We start from the raw sequence: 21,995 nt of genomic DNA, 5'->3' as shown, positions 1-21,995 counted from the left end.
CACACTGGTACCGCAATATTTAAACAGCGTACCAAGGAAAATGCAGTTCTGTGACTTCTAAAAGTTATGCAGATTAGCATAATTTTGTGCACAACTTTGCAGTGCGTGCTGTTATGCATAGTTTGGGATTTACTAGCCCTAGGAGGGCCTTCTGCAAAAGTCTGCTGCTGTGTAAGCTGATCAGAATATCTCAGGTCTGGGAGGCAATATTACTTAAGCCAAAACGTTTATACAGGTTCAGTATCCCTTATCCAGATTGCTTGAGACCAGAAGTGGTCCGTATTTCAGATCTTTTCTATATTGGAATTTTTACATATGCGTAATGAGATATCTTGGGGACGGGACCCAAGTCTAAACACAAAATTCATTTGTGTATTATATATTGCTTATACACATAGCCTGAATGTAATTTTAAACGATGTTTTAAATAATTTTGTGTACATTGAACCATCAGAAAGCAAATTGGAGTGCTGCTGAGGCCCTGTGAGCAGTGCCAGCATGCCGGCTCAAGATGTCTGGTTTTTGGATCAGTTCGGAAGTCCGGATAAGGGATTCTCAACCTGTACTGCCCTTTTCCTCACTCAGGTGTACTTGAAAAGGTGTGCCAAGGTGTGCTTGAAAAGTACCAAAGTCTTGCTGTACTTGAGCAGAAATATGTAAAGCGTAGATTAAGGTTCATCTTCTGTCTTCGGTGCAGCCCCACATGTGGGACTGCGCCTGCGCGCAGGCCTGCCACCGGAAAAAATTCAATAGCCTTAGTCCTCCACCGGGGATGCCCCTCCCTCACAGGCGGGGCCGGCCTTCGCGCCGTGCAGCCCGCATGCTACTGGGCGGGGCATCCCCTTCCCTCCTCAGTTCCTTTTTTGCCGCCGCCTGGATTGGAGCTCCTTGCCTTACCTCTCCGAGTTCGTAAGTTCTGTGGGCCGCGCCCGGCCCTTCTTCTCTTCCCCTACAAAAAAAAAAAAAAAAAAAGGATAAGAAAGAAGAAAGAAACTTAAAAATAAAATAAGTAACTAAAGGACGTTAACAAATAAAGCTGACTACGTGATGGCCTCTAAGGCCCCCTTTAAGATCTGTAAGAAGTGCCCGGCCAAGATACCGCACTCAGATCAACATGAACTCTGCTTAACTTGCTTAGGCGAAGGTCACAACGTGTCTAAATGCTCCATATGCCAAGGCTTCTCTACCCGGTCTCGCAATGCTCGCGCGCACCGGCTGAGCGCCGAATTGTGGAAAAAGGCTCTCTCGGCCCCCTCCCCTTCGACGGGTTCTAGGACCCCGGGAGACACGCAGTCGACTAGATCGGTACCGATCCCTGGTACCAGTTCGACACCGAGACCCTCGGATCCGATCTCCTCGGATCCGTCCCGGAGCCATAAGAAGCACAAACGCAAGACGAAACATCTTGACAAGCTATCTAGCTCCAGCCATCCAGTGCATAAGAGGCCTGCGGAGACACCAAGACCCCTGGCACCGGACGTCTCCATCCCGGTACCGCCCTCGGTACCGCCCTCGGCACCACCGTCGGCACCGCCCTCGGTACCACCATCGGTACCGAGGATGCCCTCGCCTCACCTGGACTCTCCGTTCCACTCCTACTCTGAAGCAGACCTGGATCCCCTCGAGGACCCTCTCTTGATTACGGATCCGGACCCGCTAGACCCAGCCTCCATGGTACCGACCCCCTCGGTACCACAACAGATTTTCCAACCAGTTCCCTCCACTTCGGGGCCCACAATCTCCCCAGAGTTGGTCAAGGACTGGATTGAATTCTGCCGCTTTAGACGGCTCTCCATCAGGGGCGAACCGGTGGTCCTTCATACACCTCAACTACCCTCTCCATTTACCCCTCTGACTCAGCGCACTCCTAGACCGGAATCCGAAATTGAGGAAACAGGGTCAAAGGATGAAAGCTCTGAGGACGTATCAGAACCCTCACCAGATGAACTGGTGGGGGACACAGATGCTATTTCACCATCTGAAGATCTCAGGCTCCGGACGGAGCAAATGATAAGGATGGCTGAAGCATTGGACATTAACATCTCCACAACGGACAATAGGCCCAAGGACAAGATCCTTAGTCGTCTCTACCCCGATACACCGGGCATTGCTGCCTTCCCCATACTGGAGGGCCTCTCAGAGATAGCTACATCTCTCTGGAAGAAACCTGCTTCCTTACCAGCTTCTTCTAAGAAGGTGGAAAACCTGTATAGGACAAAATCTGAGTCGGCTGAATTCCTCACAATTCACCCTCCGCCCTCCTCCATAGTGACCACGGAAATGCAATCTCGGCAGCGCCAGGGACCACATTCAACCCCTGCCGACAAGGAGAGTAAACGACTGGATCAGCTGGGCAGACGGACATACACCTCCTCTGCCCTGAGTTTCCGTATATCCAACTATCAAACCATCATGGGGGGGTACCAGCTTTTCTTGTGGGAAAAGGCTGCCCCTCATATCGACCTGCTTCCAGAGGAGTCTAAGAATGCCATGCGTCTTATCCAAGCAGAGGCCACTCGCTTATCTAGACAGCAGATCAATGCAGGCAAACATGCAGCAGATAGTGCAGCTAGAACGATGGCTTCAGCAATCACTCTACGTCGCCACTCCTGGCTTCGCTCTACTGCCCTTCCGTTGGACACGAGATCACTCATCGAGGATCTCCCATTTGAAGGCGATACCCTATTTGCTTCGACAACCACAGATTTCCTCACGAATCTCAAGAAGGACCGCCAGACCGCCCGTTCTCTAGGGGTGGCTCCTCCTTTTCACCAACAACAGAGGGACAAACCTCAATACCGTCAGCAATCTTTCGGCCCCTCCTTCAATAGATACCAGAGATTTCAAAGATTTCACCCGTATCCTCAACAGGATAAATTCCAACATCAGCAACCTAGACCAAAACACGGTTTCAAGCAACGCTCTCACCCTAACCCCCAAAACAAGGATCAGAGACAATCCTCACAGAAGTTCTGACTATTTCCGCAACCCTCAGAGGAGGGGCTACCGTTCCGGAATAGGTTGGCTAAGTTTTCTGGGGCCTGGCAGGCTATCTGTTCTGATACCTGGGTTCTCAGGGTTATTTCCCAGGGTTACCACCTGGAGTTTAAATCCATTCCTACTTGTTTCTCTGCCAGTTCTGCGGCAGATAACCCACTCCCAGAATTTGCACCCCAACTAGGTGAACTTCTCCTGAAGGGTGCTGTTGAAAAAGTTAACCTCCCATGTTTGGGATTCTTTTCTCGTATCTTTATGGTTGATAAGAAGGATGGGGGCTCTAGACCCATTATTGATCTTAGATTTTTGAATAAATACTTACGAGTTTCCAAGTTCAGAATGGTTTCCCTACCCTCTGTGATGGAACTTATTTCACCTCATACATGGTTCGCAGTTTTGGACCTGAAGGACGCTTACTTCCACATTTCCATCCACCCTGAACATCGACACTTCTTAATGTTTCGTTATGGGTCTGAATTTTTTCAATATTCTGTCCTCCCTTTCGGCCTTGCCACGGCCCCCAGGGTATTTACGAAATGCATGGCGGTAGTTATGTCCTTCCTCAGAGACCGGGGATGCACGATTTATCCCTACCTTGACGATTGGCTGCTCACGGCTTCTAGCCCTGAGTCTCTCTCCGTCAATTTGCAGCTGGTTCTCTCTACCTGTTCAAAGTTGGGACTGATGGTCAACTTGAAAAAGTCTAAACTAAGCCCCTCTCCCAGAGCTCAGTTTATTGGTGCTGTGTTAGATTCCACAGCAGGTCGGGCATTCCTCCCCACTGAGAGGGTGTCCTCCATTAAGAGGCTAGTCCATCTTTTTATGAGATACAGACACCAACCAGTAGTCTCTATACAGAGATTATTAGGCCTAATGGCATCGACCACTGCAGTGACCCCTCTAGCCAGGCTTAAGATGAGGGAACTGCAAAATTGGTTCATTAGGTCCTACGACTGCTCTCGCCACTCCAAGTGGTATAGACTGTCTATCCCTAGGCCTATTCTGCGATCACTACAATGGTGGCTCTCTGAGCCTAATCTTCTTAAAGGGATCCCTCTGGGGTTTTGGACTCCAAGTTTTACAGTCACCACAGACGCCTCTATGGAGGGTTGGGGTGGTCATTGCGGGAGTCACTATGTTCAAGATAGATGGTCTCCTAGTGAGTTGTCTATGCACAATAATTTTCTAGAACTGAGAGCCGTGCGTTATGTTCTTACCTCATTCTCAGATATCCTCCAGAACTCGAGAACGCTTTTACAATCGGACAACTCCTGCACAGTGTTTTATGTAAACAAACAAGGGGGCACAGGTTCCATTCCTCTCTCCAGGGAAGCCCAGAGGATCTGGGCGATAGCTGGGAGACACAACATAGACCTGCGTGCCATGCATATAGCGGGGATCCACAATACCTGGGCGGACTCCCTGAGCAGGGTTTTTACCACAAACCACGAATGGGAACTACAGGATCAGTTTATCCTCCCCATCTTCCAAGAATGGGGCACTCCTCAGATAGACCTGTTTGCGACCAGGGGCAACAAGAAAGCGGTAGAATTCTGCTCTCTCGCGGGGAACGACCCCTTGTCCCTGGGAGACGCTTTCCAGCTCATTTGGTCGAACCGCCTGTTTTACGCCTTTCCCCCATTCCCCCTGCTTGCCCGGGTTCTGGGGAAAATAGCTGCAGACAACACCGACTGCATTCTCATAGCACCCCGATGGCCGAGACAGATATGGTTCACCCTTCTTACACACCTGGCGGGGGGGAATTACAAGCCACTTCCAGACCACCCGAACCTTCTTCGCTGGGGGGAACTGGCCCACCACGACGTACAGAGACTACACCTCATGGCGTGGAGAATCCTTCCCTCTCATTAGTGGGTTGTTCACAGTCGGTTCAGGAGGTCCTTTTGCAAGCTAGAAGGCCTTCTACTCGTTATTCGTATGACAGGAAGTGGGATAGATTCTTAGCCTGGGCGAATCAAGAAAGTTTTTCTCCCTTTACCTGTCCTGTTCCTAAGATCTTGGATTATTTGTTGGAATTAACCAAGAGGGGACTGGCAGTCTCATCCATAAGGGTACATCTGGCTGCGATTTCAGCCTTCCACGATAAAGTGGAGGGTTATACAGTTTTCTCCCATCCCCTTGCAAAACGCTTTCTGAAGGGTCTTAATAATTTATTTCCTCCTACTCCTATACTAACGCCCCAATGGTCACTCTCCCTGGTCCTAGCCAAACTGATGCTAGCACCCTTTGAGCCTTTAGCTCAGGTACACCTGTCGTTTTTGTCAGCTAAAATAGCTTTCCTGGTGGCTGTGACATCAACTAGGAGAGTAGGGGAGCTGGCAGCCCTTCGTATTGATAGCCCCTTTCTCAGGGTTTATAATGAAAGGGTGGTCCTCCACCCTAGTTTTAGATTTAAACCCAAGGTGATCTCTTCCTTTCACCTAGCTCAAGATTTAGTTCTACCAGTGTTTTTCCCCAATCCTTCCTCTCAGGCAGAGAGGACACTACATACCCTCGATGTAAAAAGAGCTCTCCTTTATTACATTGACCGTACCAAACAGTTTAGAAGGTCAAAATCCCTGTTTGTATGCTATCAAGGTCCCAAGAAAGGTAAAGCCGCCTCGGCCCAATCTATAGCGAGGTGGGTGGTCACGGCGGTTAGAATAGCCTATAAACAGGCGAAGGTGACATGCCCCTTGGGCATTAGGGCGCATTCCACCAGGGCGCAGGGTTCTTCTGCTGCTCTCCATAGAAAAGTTCCTGTGGGTGACATCTGTAGAGCGGCGACGTGGTCTTCAGAAGACACCTTTGTGAAGCACTACGCTCTGGACCTGCAGGCCAGGAAGGATGCAGCAGTGGGTAGAGCAGTTCTGCAGACCCTTTTCTCCTGAGTCGACCCCACCACCTACTGGGTAAGCTTGCTAATATCCCACATGTGGGGCTGCACCGAAGACAGAAGATGAAAACAGAGTTGCACTTACCTGTAACTGCTGTTCATTGATGTCTTCGGTGCAGACACACATCCCTCCCTTCCGACCCCGCTGTCGACCTAAAAAAAAAAAAAAAGAGAGAGACACAAATTATTAAGTAGAAGGATTAAGTTATAGCTGGTACGTGTATGCCAGTCTTGGTCGGCGGCGGAGAAGGAACTGAGGAGGGAAGGGGATGCCCCGCCCAGTAGCATGCGGGCTGCACGGCGCGAAGGCCGGCCCCGCCTGTGAGGGAGGGGCATCCCCGGTGGAGGACTAAGGCTATTGAATTTTTTCCGGCGGCAGGCCTGCGCGCAGGCGCAGTCCCACATGTGTGTCTGCACCGAAGACATCAATGAACAGCAGTTACAGGTAAGTGCAACTCTGTTTTATGCTGGAGGAATCCAGTGCTCTGCTCAGGGTAGACAAGCTGCAGCAGAAGGCCCTCCTGATGGTTCTAAGTCATAGAATCATAGAGTTGGAAGGGAACACCAGGGTCATCTAGTCCAGCCCCTTGCACAATGCAGGAAATTCACAACTACTTCCACACCCCCAGTGACCCCCTACTCCATGCCCAGAAGATGGCCAGGATGCCCTCCCTCTCATGATCTGCCGAAGGTCATAGAATCAGCATTGCTGACAGATGGCCATCTAGCCTCTGCGTAAAAACCTCCAGGGAAGGAGAGCTCACCACCTCCCGAGGAATCCTGTTCCACTGAGGAACCGCTCTAACTGTTAGGAAATTCTTCCTAATGTGTAGACGGAAACTCTTTTGATTTAATTTCAACCCGTTGGTTCTGGTCCGACCTTCTGGGGCAACAGAAAACAACTTGGCACTCTCCTCTATGTGACAGCCCTTCAAGTACTTGAAGATGGTTATCGTGTCCCCTCTCAGTCTTCTCCTCTTCAGGCTAAACATACCCAGCTCCTTCAACCTTTCCTCATAGGACTTGGTCTATTAAGTGCTTGCTTCCTGTGTTAAGGCTCAGGGCTTCTCACTGGCATTGCATGTTTGGGCTTCTAGCTACAAGCCTGAAGGGTGTTTTCCTAGAGGTGAGAAACTTCCATTTGTCTCTAACATAGTATGGAGGTGGACTGCAGCCTCCTCAAGGTATATAGTGCACTCAGTTCTTTTTGAAGTCCTTTTTCTTTAAAAGCCAGTATCTAGAGTGCCAACCCCACTCTCACTGCGCATCTTCTCTTGCAGCAGCAGCCAGGCTATGCCATCCCTACAGTCAGAAGATGGAGTACCCCCCAAGAACACCCCAAGGAAAGGTAAGGCCGAGGGGGTTGGATACTTGCCTGAAACAATCCAGGAGAGGAGACTGGCCCTGGAAATCCAGGGTGTTCATGTAGTGGGGGGGAAAATCTGTGGAGTATAGAAGAGTGTGAACATAAGAAAGGCCATTCCGGATCAGACCAAGGTTCATCAAGTCCAGCAGTCTGTTCACACAGTGGCCAACCAGGTGCCTCTAGGAAGCCCCCAAACAAGATGACATGTCCTGCCTGTGTTCCACGGCACCTAAGATAATAGGTGTGTTCCTCTCATCCTGGAGAGAATAGGGATGCATCGTGACTAGAATCCATTTGGACTAGTAGCCATGGATAGCCCTATAATAAGAACATAAGAAAAGCCATGCTGGATCAGACCAAGTTAATACATTCAGCATAGATCTTCCTTTTTATTCGGATCAGACCAAGGCCCATCAAGTCCAGCAGTCTGCTCACATAGTAGCCAACCAGGTGCATCTAGGAAGCCCACAAACAAGACGACTGCAGCAGCAGCATCCTGCCTGTGTTCCACAGCACCTAATATCATAGGCATGCTCCTCTGATCCCGGCGGGAATAAGTGTGCATCATGACTAGTATCCATTTTTACTAATAGCCATGAATCACCCTCTCCACCATGAACGTGTCCACTCCCCTCTTCAAGCCTTCCAAGTTGGCAGCCGTCACCACATCCTGGGGCAGGGAGTTCCACAATTTAACTCCTTCTACGAAATGCATAGCATTTGAAGTGGTCTTTTCTTTTTTTTAAATAAAATTTTTATTGCTTTTTATAATTAAACAAAAAATAAAACAAAAATAAAATCATAATACAAAAAAACAAACAAAAGAACTTAAAAATACAAAATCACACAAAGGGCACTATTACATCCATTGTAAGTACATTATATACTATCCTTTGTAAAATATATAGTGCCCAAACCTCCACCACCCACCATAGTGCCCTCCACCCTTGAACTTCCAGAGCGGTGTTATGACAGTATTTAAAAACCTATTATTAAATGCATTTATTAAAAACACATTAATCTATAATTCATTAACTATACCTGTAAAATCCATTTTTGCCAATTTATCCCAGTATGCAGCGGCCTTTGCCCATATTTGTTTAAATTCATCCATATCTTTCCCATGTAAAGAATCTGTAAGTTAGGCCATCCGCATATACATCCATAACTTTTCTCTCCAGTCTTTAATTGAAGGTTTATTTATTTGCTTCCAGTTCTTAGCAATTGTGATTCTAGCTGCAGCAAAGCTATATTGGCATATTACTCTATCACCTTTATCTAAATTGTTTGTAGGAATACCCAATAAACAAAAGGCAGGATCTTTTTTTATTTTTTAGTTAATCAAATTATTAGTTTTAAAGGAAACTAATAATTTGATTAACTAAAAAATAAAAAAAGATCCTGCCTTTTGTTTATTGGGTATTCCTACAAACAAATCTCTTAATTTTTTTACAAAACCACCAAACATGCATAAATGTGCCCATGTTCGTTCCGCACTTCCAACAAAGACCCTCATCCTCTTTTTTCATTTTACTTAGTAATACTGTGGTTATATACCATCTGTAAAACATTTTATATAAATTTTCTCTTATTTCATTAGTAATGGTAAATTTAAATTCCTTCTTCCACAAATGTTCCAAATCTATATTATAACCTAATTCCTTCATCCATTTCACCATCACTGGTTTAATCCTTTCCTGTTCTAAATTCATTTCTATCAATAGTTTATAAATCCTTCCTATCAATCCTTTATTCCCCTTAGTTAATATAACTTCAAATTTAGATTTGGTTTGATTAAACCCTGTCCTATTAGCCTTATTAAATATATCCCTTAATTTATAATACATAAACCAATCTTTAATTTGAAGCTCTTCTCTAGTTTTTAATCTCCAGATCCCATCTTTACATTCTATCATTTCTCTATATGTATTACTATCCAGATTTAAATGCACACCCCTTCTCATGAAAGCTTCTATGGGATTAATCCAACTGGGAGTTTTGCTTTCCAAGAATCCTTTATATTTCTTCCATATTTGTAATAAACTAATCCTAATAATATGGGAATTGAATTCTTTATTTACTTTCTCCTTTTCATACCATAAATATGCGTGCCACCCAAATCTTAAATTAAATCCCTCTTAATTCCAGTAATTTCGGATTCTCTAATAAAATCCAATTTTTTATCCAGGGGAAACAAGCTGCCTGATAATACATTCTCAAATCTGGTAATCCCAACCCTCCTGTTTCTTTCAATTCCACTAAATTATTATAAGCTATCCTATGTCTTTCTTTACCCCAAAGAAAATTTAGAATCTTTCTTCCAGTTTTTAAATATCTGTGCCCCTTTCAGTATTGGTAGATTTTGAAACAAAAAAAGCATCTTAGGTAATAGCATCATTTTAATTACTGAAATTCGTCCCCACAATGATAATGGTATTTTTTCCCAACTTTTTAAATCTTTTACTATCTGTTGCCATTGATTTACATAATTATTTTGAAATAAGTTAAGATTATTATGTGATATCCATATGCCTAAATATTTGATTTTATGTTCAATAATAAATCCTGTCTTTTTAGTCAGTATTTGTTGTTGTGAAAGAGTCATATTTTTAACCAGTATCTTAGTTTTATTTTTATTAATTTTAAAACCTGAAAGCTGTCCATAAACCTCCATAATTTTATTCTATCAATTTGCTCAACCGGATCAATCAAAAAAGATCATCTGTATATGCTTTAACTTTATAATGGTTTCTCCCTATTCGTACCCCAATTACTTCATCAGTTTGTCTAAAGTTTTTTAATAACAGTTCTAATACCAAAATAAACAACAAAGGAGAAAGAGGACATCCTTGTCTTGTTCCCTTTTGAATTTCAATCTGTGATGATACCATTCCATTTATCAACAAGTTAGCAGTTTGGTAAGTATATACACTTTTTATGGCAGTTTTAAAATTCTCCCCAAAGTCCATAAATTCTAAAATCTTAATCATAAACTTCCAATTCACATTATCACACGCTTTTTCCGCATCCAAAAATACCATAGCTATCGGAGTTGTGTTGTTCTACATATTCTGAAAGGTCTATTACCACTCTTACATTCTGACTAATCAATCTTCCTGGTAAAAAACCTGCTTGATCCTCATGTATTATTTGGTTTAATACCCTTTTCAATCTAGTTGCTAAAATTGCAACAAATAATTTATAGTCATTATTTAGTAATGAAATCGGTCTGTAATTTTTAACTTCCGATATATCTGAATTCACCATAGGTATTAATACTATATTTGCTTGTTTCCAAGTTTGAGGAATAGACCCATTTAACAAACCAGAATTCATCACATCTAATAAATAAGGGATTAACTGGTCTTTAAATACCTTATAATAAAATGCGGTAAATCCATCAGGCCCAGGTGATTTACCGTATATACTCGCGCATAAGCCGACCCGTGTATAAGGCGAGGGTCGGCTTATACAACCTCTGGGTCGCACTCCCACCCGGCCTCCCGGGCCCTCCAGACCCACCCCGACCCCAGCGCCACCCTAGGGGGGGAGGGGGAAGAGCCCCTAAACCCCCTACTTACTGGAAGGCGTGCTGGAGGCGGCAGCGCGCCCCCCCCCCCCCCCCCCGCCGCGCAGGAGGCTGCACAGGCCGCTCCTGGCCCGGGAGAAGGCGCGCTGGAGGAGGCGGCAGCGGGGGGGGCCCCCGGCGCACAGGAGGCTGCGCAGGCTGCTCCTGGCCCCGGGGGAAGGCGACTGGAGGCGGCGGCAGTAAGTTCATCCCCCTCCCTCCACCTACCGTATTGACCCGCGTATAAGCCGAGCTGGGATTTTTCAGCCCTTTTTTTGGGCTGAAAAACTCGGCCTATACGCGAGTATATACGGTATTTAATTTACTTTTACCTATTGCCTCTTCTAATTCTTCCCTAGTTATTAGAGAATCCAGTAAATCTTTGTTTTCTTGAGTTATTTTTCCCCAATCTAATTTTGTAAGATATGCATCCATATCTGTCTCTGACACTAAATTCTTTCTATACAAATTTGTATAGTATTCCACAAATGTTTCTATTATCTCATCCTTATCTCTTGTTATCTTACCCTTCCTTTTAATTTGAGATATTGGTACTTTTTTTCTCTATGTTTGAGTTGCCATGCTAACTTTTTACCCGGCTTGTTAGTATGTTCAAAAAATCTTTGTTTATTAAAAATAATTTTCCGTTCAATTTCATCCGATATTAAAAATTCATACTGATGCTGCCATTTTCTAATCTTATCAAGCTGTTCCTGTTTAGATGTTTTATCCTGAAGTTTTCTAAGTTGTCGTTCTCCTTGTCTTATTTCATCCAAGATATTTTTTTTCTTTGCCTCCCTTTCCTTAAACCATCTTGTGTTTTGTTGAATTAATACTCCTTTAATCACCGCCTTACTGGCATCCCAAACAATATCTTCCCGAATACCCTTACCTATATTTTCATTAAAATAATTCTGTATGTCCACCTTCAATTTATCCACTATTTTACTATCTTTTAACAGAAATTCATTTACTATCCAAGGTTTATATTTTCTATCCCCAATTTTAATTTTTTACTGTTACCGCATTATGATCTGATAACACCTTAGGCAAAATCTCTGGATTCTCTGATCTGTTTACCAACCCTTTCGAAAGCCATAACATAGTTATCCTGGAATGTGTAAGATGTGTAGGAGAAAAATAAGTGTATCCCTTCTTATTACCATTCCCCAGTCTCCAGACATCAAACATATCCCATTGGTCTGTGAGAGCATTAAAAATTCCAGGTAATTTGCCTTCACTTTTTGCTTTTTTCCAGATCTATCAGCTTGGGTACCATTACCCCGTTAAAATCCCCCATCCATATCATTTTTTCTGTAGCATATTCAGCTAATATTATTGCTAAATTGTCATAAAACATTTTTTGGTTAGTATTAGGCGCATATATTCCGACCAATAATATCTTCTGGAACCCACTAGTTATTTCCACCAACAACATTCTTCCTTCCTTGTCTTGATAAATAATTTTCGGTTCTAATGATGAGGGTAAATATATAACTATTCCATTAGTTGTTTTTTTTTCATTACAGGATGTGAAAAGTTTACCCAACCTTGGATGTTCCAGTCTAACTATATCCTTCGGCACAATATGCGTTTCCTGTAGACAAATAATATTAGCATTAGACTTTTGCAGATGGTGAAATATTTTCTTCCTTTTGTTAGGAGAATTCAACCCATTAATGTTCCAAGATAAAACCTGTAACATATTAAAATTCAGTTAGATCCATCTTTGTAAAGCCAAAAATATCAACCATATCCCATAACCTACCCCCCTCCCTCCCCCGTAATTCCCTTTATTTTTAATTTGTCTCTGTTCAGCCTTCCTTGTCGTCTGACAGGGATTCCTCTGCCGGTTCTATTGGTAGGTCTCCGCCACCAGTTGCTTCAGGCCTTTTCTTCTTCCGTAGATTCTTTAACAGAAGGTTTTTTGGTCGGTTTAGCTGGTTTAAAGAGCTCTGCATCATATCTTCGCAAGAACTGTTCAGCCTTGTTGGTATCTGTGATCTTGAACCTTTTAGCCTTAAAAGTGAAAGAGATGCCTTGTGGAAATTCCCATCTGAATTGTATTCCACTTAGTCTTAAGCGTTCCACAATCTCCATAAAATCCTTCCTTTTTCTCAGCAACCTTGCAGGAATTTCCTTCATTAATCTCAAAGGTTCATCTTCAACTCTAAGTGGTAACTTGTAATGGCTGTTAAGAATAAGATCACGATGACTCCTTGAAAAAAGTTGAAGTAAGCAGTCCCTTGGTACTTTATTTTTAGTTGCATATGCAGAGTTAATTCTGTTAGCCGTCACAATCATCCCTTCAACAACTTCTTCCTCTTCCTCTAGAAATTCTGCCAGAAGTCCTTTCAGGTACCCCCGCAAATCTCTTCCTTCAGTTTTTTCCTTCAGCCCACTTATGCGAAGGGAAGATTCCTTGATCTTAAGTTCAAGCATTGCCATTTGGTCCTCTTGCTTCTCGTCTCTCTCCCGCGAGGCCTCTAGTGACATCTCCAAGGTGTCTACCTTTTTCTTGATCTCTTTAGTCTCCTGTGTAGTTTTGGAGAGTTTGGCTTCCACCTTGTCTTGTCTAACAGTCAGAGATGTAATTGTGTCTTGTAGAGCAGCAATTGCAACTGAATTCTGGGAAGTAGTAGCAGTATTTTGGCTCAGTTCCTGCTTCATTTCTGTGACGTCTTGATGAGACTTGGTTAACAGTTCAAAAACAGAATTAAGCGTCACTTCAGGTCTGGCTTTAGGAGTCATCTTTGCAGTGGTCCTTACGGCAACTGAACCTCAAGAGGAAAAGGCCTGTGCCTGCTCATACAGCGTCCATGGAAAGGCTACGGGAAGCCGCAAAGAGATCAAGGACTCCATCCGTACAAATGTGAAGATAAGCTACCCTGACCTGGGTCGCCCAGGCTGGCCTGATCTTTTCAGACCTTGTAAGCAGGGATGGCCTAGGGTAGTACTTGGATGGGACACCGCCAAGGAAGTCCAGGGCTGTCATGCAGAGGCAGGCAGCGGCAAACTACCTTTGTTCACCTCTTTCCTTGAAAGCCCTACGGCAGGGGTCCCCCACCTTTTTTGCCTGTGGGCACATCTGGAATTCTGACACGGCACAGCAACAAAACGGCTGCCCCAGGAGGTGGAGCCAGCCACCAGATGTTTGTCACAGTTTAACTTCAGTCACACAGTGCAGATCCTTGTGCTGTGGTGGCAGCTGCTGCCAAAGAGAGCCAGCGTGGTGTAGTGGTTAAGAGTGGTGGTTTGGACTCTGATCTGGAGAACTGGGTTTGATGCCCCACTCCTCCACATGAGCAGCTGAGGCTAATCTGGAGAACCGGGTTTGTTTCCCCACTCCTACACACGAAACCAGCTAGGTGACCTTGGGCTAGTCACAGCTCTCTTTGAGCTCTCTCAGCCTCACCTACCTTACAGGGTGTCTGTTGTGGGGAGGGGAAGGGAAGGTGATTGTAAGCCAGTTTGATTCTCCCTTAAGTGGCAGAGAAAGTCGGCATATAAAAACCAACGCTGCTGCTTCTTCAAAGTAACATTTTAAAAAAAAATCTGCTCAGCCAGTCAAATCTCCAATAGTTGCTCGAAAGGCTTGCTGGACAAAAGCCCTACCTGTCCCCACCCACTTCCTAAAAACACTTGGTGGGTGCCAGAAAAGGTTTTGGTGGGCTCCATGGCGCTTACAGGCACCATGTTGGGGACCCCTGCCCTGTGGGGTCCCCATGAATGGGTTGTGACTTGACCGCACTTTTGTACCACCAAAGACCTGCTCTTGGTTTTCCTTGCTTGCCAGAAGAGGGCAGCAAAGCTCTGGATCCTATAGTCAGCCTGCCTGGGTGCATGCAGGACTTCCGTCCGTTCTGGCAATTTATTCCAGTAATCTGCTGCGTGTTCTGTCTCGTTGACAAACCTCTACCCGTATTATAGAATCGTAGAGTTGGAAGGGGCCATCCAGTCCAACCCCCTGCTCAGTGCAGGATCAGCCTCGAGCATCCCTGACAAGTGCTTGTCCGGCCTCTGCTTAAATACTGCCAGTGAGGGGGAGCTCACCTCCTCCCTAGGTAGCTGATTCCACTGTCGAACAACTCTTACTGTAAAAAAAAGTTCCAGACGGTACCTTTCCTCCTGCAATTTAAACCCATTATTGCGAGTCCTATCTTCTGCTGCCAACAGGAACAGCTCCCTGCCCTCCTCTAAGCGACAGCCCTTCAAATACTTAAAGCGAGCAATCATGTCCTCCCCTCAGCCTCCTCTTCTCCAGACTAAACATTCCCAACTCCCTCAGCATTTCCTCATAGGGCTTGATCTCCAGACCCCGGTGTCACCGTTTGCAGCCTTAACTAGCAAGAGAGGTCTGTCTTTGTATCCTGTATAAAATTTTTAGCAAGCAGCAAGGTACAGCCTTTGGCTTTACTGCTTGGGATAATGGAAACCTTACCTCCCCTCACTTGAGCAAAGGTCAGGGGAGGATGTTGGGTTCTGTGGACGTGATGATCTTTGCAGCTTGAAGAACGAAAGTTGACGGCACAGTGCAGTCGAAAGCCATAATTTCATGAAGAAGTGAAATTACGGACAGCCAGTTATTGAGACCTGTTGAATTTCAGGGAGGGAACCTGTGGCCTTTTACGGAGGGACGTTTCCTTGTGGTCACCCCCACTGACTACTTCGGGCCTTCCTTTCGATGATGCATGCCCTTTCCGTCCGTCAGAGGTGGCCTCGCTCTCTCCGCGCGTTTTGCTTGTGTTTTCCAGATGCAGTTGTAGCCAGAATCTGGAAAATGCGGGCAAAATGTGCGGGGAGAGCGAGGCGACCTCTGACAGACGGAAAAGGCATGCCATAATCAAGAGGAAGCCCCATTGCAGTCGGCAGCGTTGACCGCGGGGAAATGTCCCTGCGACAAACACTTGTAATTAGGAAGGTGTTTTGTTAAAGTGCTCTAATTTTGAAACAAGGAAATTTATCGAATCTTTCACGTTAGTTTTTCCCCCCTGTAAAATGGGTGGAGTGGACCAGACAGAGTTTGATTTAAAGCTGCACCCCAAATTAGAGGAAAGTTTCATTGAAATGCAAGCAAGCCGCTGCAACTTAGCTTGGGCAGATTGTAAATGGCTTATTCTGAGTTGCTATTTAAAGGGAAACTGGCTCTCTTTAATAGCTTGGGGGCAGAGGTTGTTTCCCTTGCCCTTCAGCCGGTGCGGGGGTTACAGATACGGCAATGAAAGGTTTTGTTGCCTTTTCAGGAGATGAAAACAGTCCCGACGGGGAAAATGAGAGTGGTCCGAAAAGTCGAAGCGGGAGCTCTGGCCGTGGTCCCGGAGATGGAGGCAGCAAAGACCATTGGCAAGATTCAGATAGGTCTGAGTGCGCATCTCATTGTCTTGTGGAATGTCACTAGGGCACCGTTTTCCTGCACATGTGTTAGCGTTGGTGATCAGGAAGGTTATTGGGGGCAGCTAAAATGCGTGGAGGTTGGAGTACGACAATATAGAATCATAGAGTTGGAAGGGACCACCAAGGGTCATCTAGTCCAACCCCCTGCACAATGCAGGAAATTCACAACTACCTTTCCCGCACACATCCCCAGTGACCCCTACTCCATGCCCAGAAGATGGCCAAGGTGCCCTCCCTCTCATGATCTGCCTAAGGTCATAGAATCAGCATTGCTGACAGATGTCCATCTAGCCTCTGCTGAAAAACCTCCATGGAAGGAGCGCTCACCACCTCCCGAGGAAGCCTGTTCTACTGAGGAACCTATCTAACTGTCAGAAAATAAATAAATAAATCTAGGTACCTAAAGGTTGGGTGGGAAAAGATTCAATTATGTATAGAAATATATTTATTTTAAGGCATTGATATCTATATTAAAAACATTAAACATTATATTTAAAAAAGCATGTACTATATTCATGTTGTACTATGTATTGGTGTGTATTATAAGTGATGTTATTAGACCACTGATTAAGGCCAGGGGGCTGAAACGCATTTGGACTGTGGTTTTAGTTTATCAACCTGTATTAGTTGCCATTTGTGCTTTTAATATCATTTGTAATGTTACCCAGCTTTGGTTTTAGGTTGGGTCTTTCCTTCCCCCTTATGTTTTTTTGGGACAATGTAGGTAAAGGTAAAGGTCCCCTGTGTAAGCACCGGGTCATTCCTGACCCATGGGGTGACGTCACATCCTGTCGTTTACTAGGCAGACTTTGTTTACGGGGTGGTTTGCCAGTGCCTTCCCCAGTCATCTTCCCTTTACCCCCAGCAAGCTGGGTCCTCATTTTACCGACCTCGGAAGGATGGAAGGCTGAGTCAACCTTGAGCCGGCTTCCTGAAACCAATTTCCGTTGGGATCGAACTCAGGTCGTGAGCAGAGCAGTACTGCGGCTTACCACTCTGCGCCACGGGGCTCAGAGGACAATGTAAATCAACATAAAACCGCAGGAACGTCGCGCACCTTACTTCTAGAATTATCAAGCAATACGCTGTCTTGCTGTCTGTGGCATCTAGGGTTGTGGGTTGCGCAGACCAATGTGTATTCAGCTGGTATGTGGTTTGCCCTGCTTTGTGCTTTAAATATATATATAGCCCCTCCACCTCACTGTTTTGTGTATGAATCTCATGCTCTTTGTGCTCCTTTGACTCGGTAGCGCTGACTTTTCCAGGAACGAAAGCCAGAAGGATCCTGATTCGAGATCTGCATCTGAGCCAAAGATGTTCGAAGAAAACCCTGTCCCTGTAAGTGCTGGGTCTTTTTCTTCCAGGCCGTCATTGCCAAATGGGTGTGTGTGTGTGGTAAATTAGGAATAAGGTTGTGGTTGGAAATGAAATCTGGATTCGTTTCCCGGTCTTTTCTGTGAGTTCCGACTTCTCTTCAATCACGGCCGACCTCTTGGAGTAAAATGAATGAGAAGCCAGGCTTCGATTCTGTGGCGGCACCTCTGAAGTCTTCCTAGAGGAGGGCTTTTTAAACCTTTTCCGCTTGCGACCCCTTTTTGCCCGAGAAATTTTTACGTAACCCCGGGTATATAGGTATATAAAATAGATATACAAATCAAACATTTACTGAGAATAAATCATAATAAATCATAAAGAAATTTATTTTAAAACAATGACAGGGATCGAACTTGGAAACATGCAAAGCTGGCATCCTGCTGCTAAGTCAAAGCCCCTCCTCTTGTAGATTGCTGCTCTTGGTGTGAGTTCCGTTTTAACATCCCCTCCCCGACGTTTTCTCTTGCAGAAATTTAGCTACGCTAGCAAGTACGCTGCTTTGTCAGTGGATGGCGACGATGAAGCCGAGGGAGAAGAATACGCCGACTAAATCCTCCGGCCCCTCTACGCCGTCTCCTAACCGGTCGCCACCCAGGAACATTCAGAGAGCAAAACCAAACCTTTATTCAGACAAGACAGGAAAAAAAAATAAAAGCCTACAAGTCAACATCTCCTTGGAGAGACGTTTCTTAAACTTTTCTTTTAAAAACATAAGAAATCAGATAAAGTTGATAGTTTCTCTTGCATGCTGCTGCAGCCTTTAAAAGTATTGAACTAACTGGAGAAATCCCTGCAAAACAAAAAATGAAAAAAGAGGAAGTGTAGCAAGAGAGAAAAACAGCAGGCGTCTTTTTTAACAAAAAAAAGGAATAGGCCCAGTGTGTATCGTGTGTGTCTCGGGTGTGACTTCACGCAGCTTCTGATCACGTCTAAGAGCCCCGGGTTCCTTCCCTTTCAGAGTGCAGGTTAGCTTTTTTTTTTTCCTTTTTAGCAGGCCAGGTGCATGCGAGTGAGCAGAATCGGGGAACTGGGCCGCCAAGAAATGGCTCTCCGTTCCCCTCTTTTTGCAACCTGGCCGACTTCTGCAACGTTAATCTGAAACAATCACCTTGAAATCATTGTGTGCGCACTAGGGAAGGGGGGAGAGTGACCTCGTCTTCACAACCCGGAGGGAGGGAGGGAGGCAGACACCTCACGAGACAGAGGTCGCGCCCCTTCATGAGTAATCGCTGAGTTTAAATGCTAGGCTTTCACCCTCTTACCAGGAGAGGAGGTTTCCTCACATTGTCCACATTTGTGTCCAAATTCCAGCAGCCGTGTAGGGAGTACCAAAGCCGAGTGGTACAGTTTTGCTACCGAACATGCCCTTCTTTTTGGAGGCTCAGTTTTGGCCTCTGCGGCTCTGGCATGGAGGCTGGCGACAACCGCTCCTATGCAAAGAGCCGCCTTCCGCATCGTTTTGACCAAATCATGTGGAAAAGTCCCAGATGAGCCGGCTCAGAATTTGCAGTCGGTTCGACCTATCCCAAAAACCGCTTCTCTGTGCTACCGGCTCTCCGTTCAGAATCAGTTTTCGGCAGCTTCCCTACAAGGGGGCTGCTCGGTAGGAAACAACCCATTGGGCTTAAGGGGAACCCAAGAGTTTAAAAAAGCAGATTTCTGGTAGTTAGCAATCGTTTTGATTATTGGTGACTCCCCCCCCCTTCCTCCTCTGCATCTCTGATGTGTACCGCTACTGCAAATTTTAAATTGGCACCCTTTTATCCTCGTGCACTGTTAAAGCCAGCAGAGGTCTGTCTGAGCATCTTTGTTGGTGGCTTCACGGGAGCGGGTTCCTCTTCCTTCAGTTTGGCCGAGCGGATCCACAATATGGCTGAAAAATAATTTTTCAGCCTTTAAGTAAATGGGATGACTTTTAAAGCCCCCACCCCTACGTTTTTGCTGGAAGACCACCTCAATCTCTAGCATTATCACCACTCACAGGTTTCTAGAGTTCTGTCCGGTTTTCTGCCCTTGCAGTCTTGTTCTTCTCCTCCTCCTTCTTGAGGGCTGGGTAGGGATGTGGGAATTCTTTCACGGCGGCCCAGAACGAGCACGAGGTTTTTAAACAACCCGCTCTCGAAACAGGGAAGGACTCAGAGTTAACTGGCTAGAATGGACGGGTTCGCTTCACTGGGAGGGGTGTGTGTGCGCGCATATATGCGCGAAGCTCTTTCACATAGTTGGAGAGGATGTCACAGTCCCGGTCTGTTCTTGAAACAAGCCTGGCTCCACCGGATGCTAAATCCGGCATGTTGGGAAACCGTGATGGGCTGGTGTCTTTATCTCAGTAATTTTTAGCTGCCGCTTAAATTGATCCCTGAAAAGCGAAATAGTATTGGTGTGTCCAAGGGGCTGGACATAGGAGCTGTATTGGGGAGGGGGGAATTGGAGGGGGGAGGGACCTTGCTGGGAGCAGAGATGGATTTGAAATGCAACATTGCTATGATATGCAGGGGGGCGCTATATTTGAGGTCGTGAATTGCTAATTTGCATACCCCTAAAGAAAATTCTCCCCCGTTCCCCTCCTGCGTGCACGCTCTCTCTGCTATCAGAACAGGTTCATGAATGGATTGAGTTGCATTTTACACATTCTGAAGACATGTAAAATTTGTACAAAATATCTTCTATGAAAATGATTTGTAATCGGTTTGGACTTCCTGGGAGATGTCTTTTATTATGTAAAATCCCCTCCCCTGCCCCCTTGGTTTTCCCCCCCTCCAAATAAAACTAATCTTTAAAATATTACTCCAGTGCCAGCATCCTTTACGGAGGGGGTCCGATCTGTTAACAGCTGACTGAGAAACCAGTAGATTTCCTTTCCTTTCTGCAGCAAGCTCCCGCAACTGCTGATTCCTTTCAAGCTGTATTCTGGGGAATCCTGGGGTTCCTCATTAAGAAGATGAGAAGCGGCGGTCCAAGTTTATTTAAAAAATAAACTCTCTGAAGGGTAGCCCCCCACTAACAACCTTCTCTCTCCATGTATAACAAAAGGAGAATATTTGTAGCAGTAGAAAAGAGCAAAAGTCCAGTAGCACATGGTGTGTGTGTTAAGTGCCGTCAAGACGCTTCTGACTCATGGCAACCCTATGGATCAGTGTCCTCCAAAATGCCCTATCTTTGAACGCCTTGCTCAGATCTTGCAAATTGAGGGCTGTGGCTTCCTTTGTTGAGTCAATCCATCTCTTGTTGGGTCTTCCTCTTTTCCTGCTGCCCTCAGCTTTTCCTAGCATGACTTGTCTTTTCCAGTGACTCTTGTCTTCTCAGTAGCACCTTAGACTAACAAAATTTGCCAGAAATTTTGTTAGTCTTTAAGGTGCTACTGTACTCTTGCTCTTTTCTACTGCTACAAAAGGAGACTGTGTGATGTACTCCGTTACATTCTTGGTCCACAGCGCGTCACGCAAGTCGGTAATTCTTACGACATCCCTCTAAGGCAGCTCGCTGTTATCCCTCCATCAAAGATCCGGTGGGGAAGGGTGGTGGTGCCCTTTGGCCTAAGGCCGTGTCGTCGTGCGACCCGGCACTTTACAAAGCTGTGGTGGTTCCTGCGGCAGAACTGAAACCGCCAGCATCTGAGCTCCGTATTTCATTCTGTCCTCTCCTGTCCCACCCAGCCATCAATAGAAGTGGCTGCAGGGCTTAAATGAGTCGAGATGGATCTGCGCAAAGAAACTTTTATTTTTGTAAGTTCCGTGAGAATTCAGTACAGCGAACCGAGGTGCCAAGATTTGGTTTCGCTCCCAGTTTTTTCCCCTTCATAGATGATTTTGGAAGAGCAAACCTGGGTACTGCATCCCCAGTTTTTATCAGCTGCTTGGGGCAGTATTGAAACAGCAGGACCGGGCAGGAACTGAATTTCTGTTTGTGCTTTCCAGTTCCCTTGCCTCCCAGCATTCCCCTGTTTTGTCAGCTTTTGAGACTTAAAAGGCTGCTTTGGGCTGCTCTGCTGAAAATCTGACTCCGTTGGTTTTTTAAATTATTTGGGAGAAAAAATCAGTAATGGCAGATAGGAATTTGTATTGTTTTGTGTAAGGTTTTCCCCTGCAGCGTGGAGTACCGGGAAGTGTTGGGATATCCCCTTCAACGTCCAAGGATGCCACACTGGGTAACCATCTCCAGGAGCAGAAAAGAGTAGTCCAGTAGCTCCTTAAAGACTAACAAAATTTCTGGCAGCTTTCGTGAGCCACAGCTCACTTCTTCAGAAGTGGCTCACGAAAGCTCATACCCTGCCAGAAATCTTGTTAGTCTTTAAGGTGCTAGTGGACTCCCTACTCTTTTTCTATTGCTAGTGACAGACTAACACGGCTACCCGTCGTGATCCATCTCCAGGAGTTAGCCAGTGCAGAAGACAGTGTGCA

At 45.5% G+C, this 21,995-nt stretch overlaps 1 protein-coding gene across 2 annotated transcripts in view; it reads left to right on the top strand.

Moving 5' to 3' along the window:
• Positions 1 to 18,437, top strand: part of EIF4B (eukaryotic translation initiation factor 4B) — a 72,949-nt gene extending 54,512 nt beyond the window's left edge. Inside the window, exons 12-15 of one of the 2 annotated variants that reach the window (XM_056858475.1) lie at positions 7,174 to 7,241; positions 16,071 to 16,185; positions 17,487 to 17,559; positions 18,065 to 18,437. In XM_056858475.1, coding sequence (XP_056714453.1) covers positions 7,174 to 7,241; positions 16,071 to 16,185; positions 17,487 to 17,559; positions 18,065 to 18,145 — 337 coding nt within the window. In that variant the 3' untranslated portion in view covers positions 18,146 to 18,437. Of the gene's footprint in view, positions 1 to 7,173; positions 7,242 to 16,070; positions 16,192 to 17,486; positions 17,560 to 18,064 lie in introns of both variants that reach the window. The other variant, XM_056858483.1, reaches the window with a different exon arrangement.
• The last annotated feature ends 3,558 nt before the right edge of the window (positions 18,438 to 21,995 follow it).

The sequence above is a fragment of the Euleptes europaea genome, chromosome 1 (assembly GCF_029931775.1).
Source record: "Euleptes europaea isolate rEulEur1 chromosome 1, rEulEur1.hap1, whole genome shotgun sequence".
Lineage (NCBI taxonomy): Eukaryota > Metazoa > Chordata > Lepidosauria > Squamata > Sphaerodactylidae > Euleptes > Euleptes europaea.
This window is presented reverse-complemented; position numbering and strand designations above follow the sequence as displayed.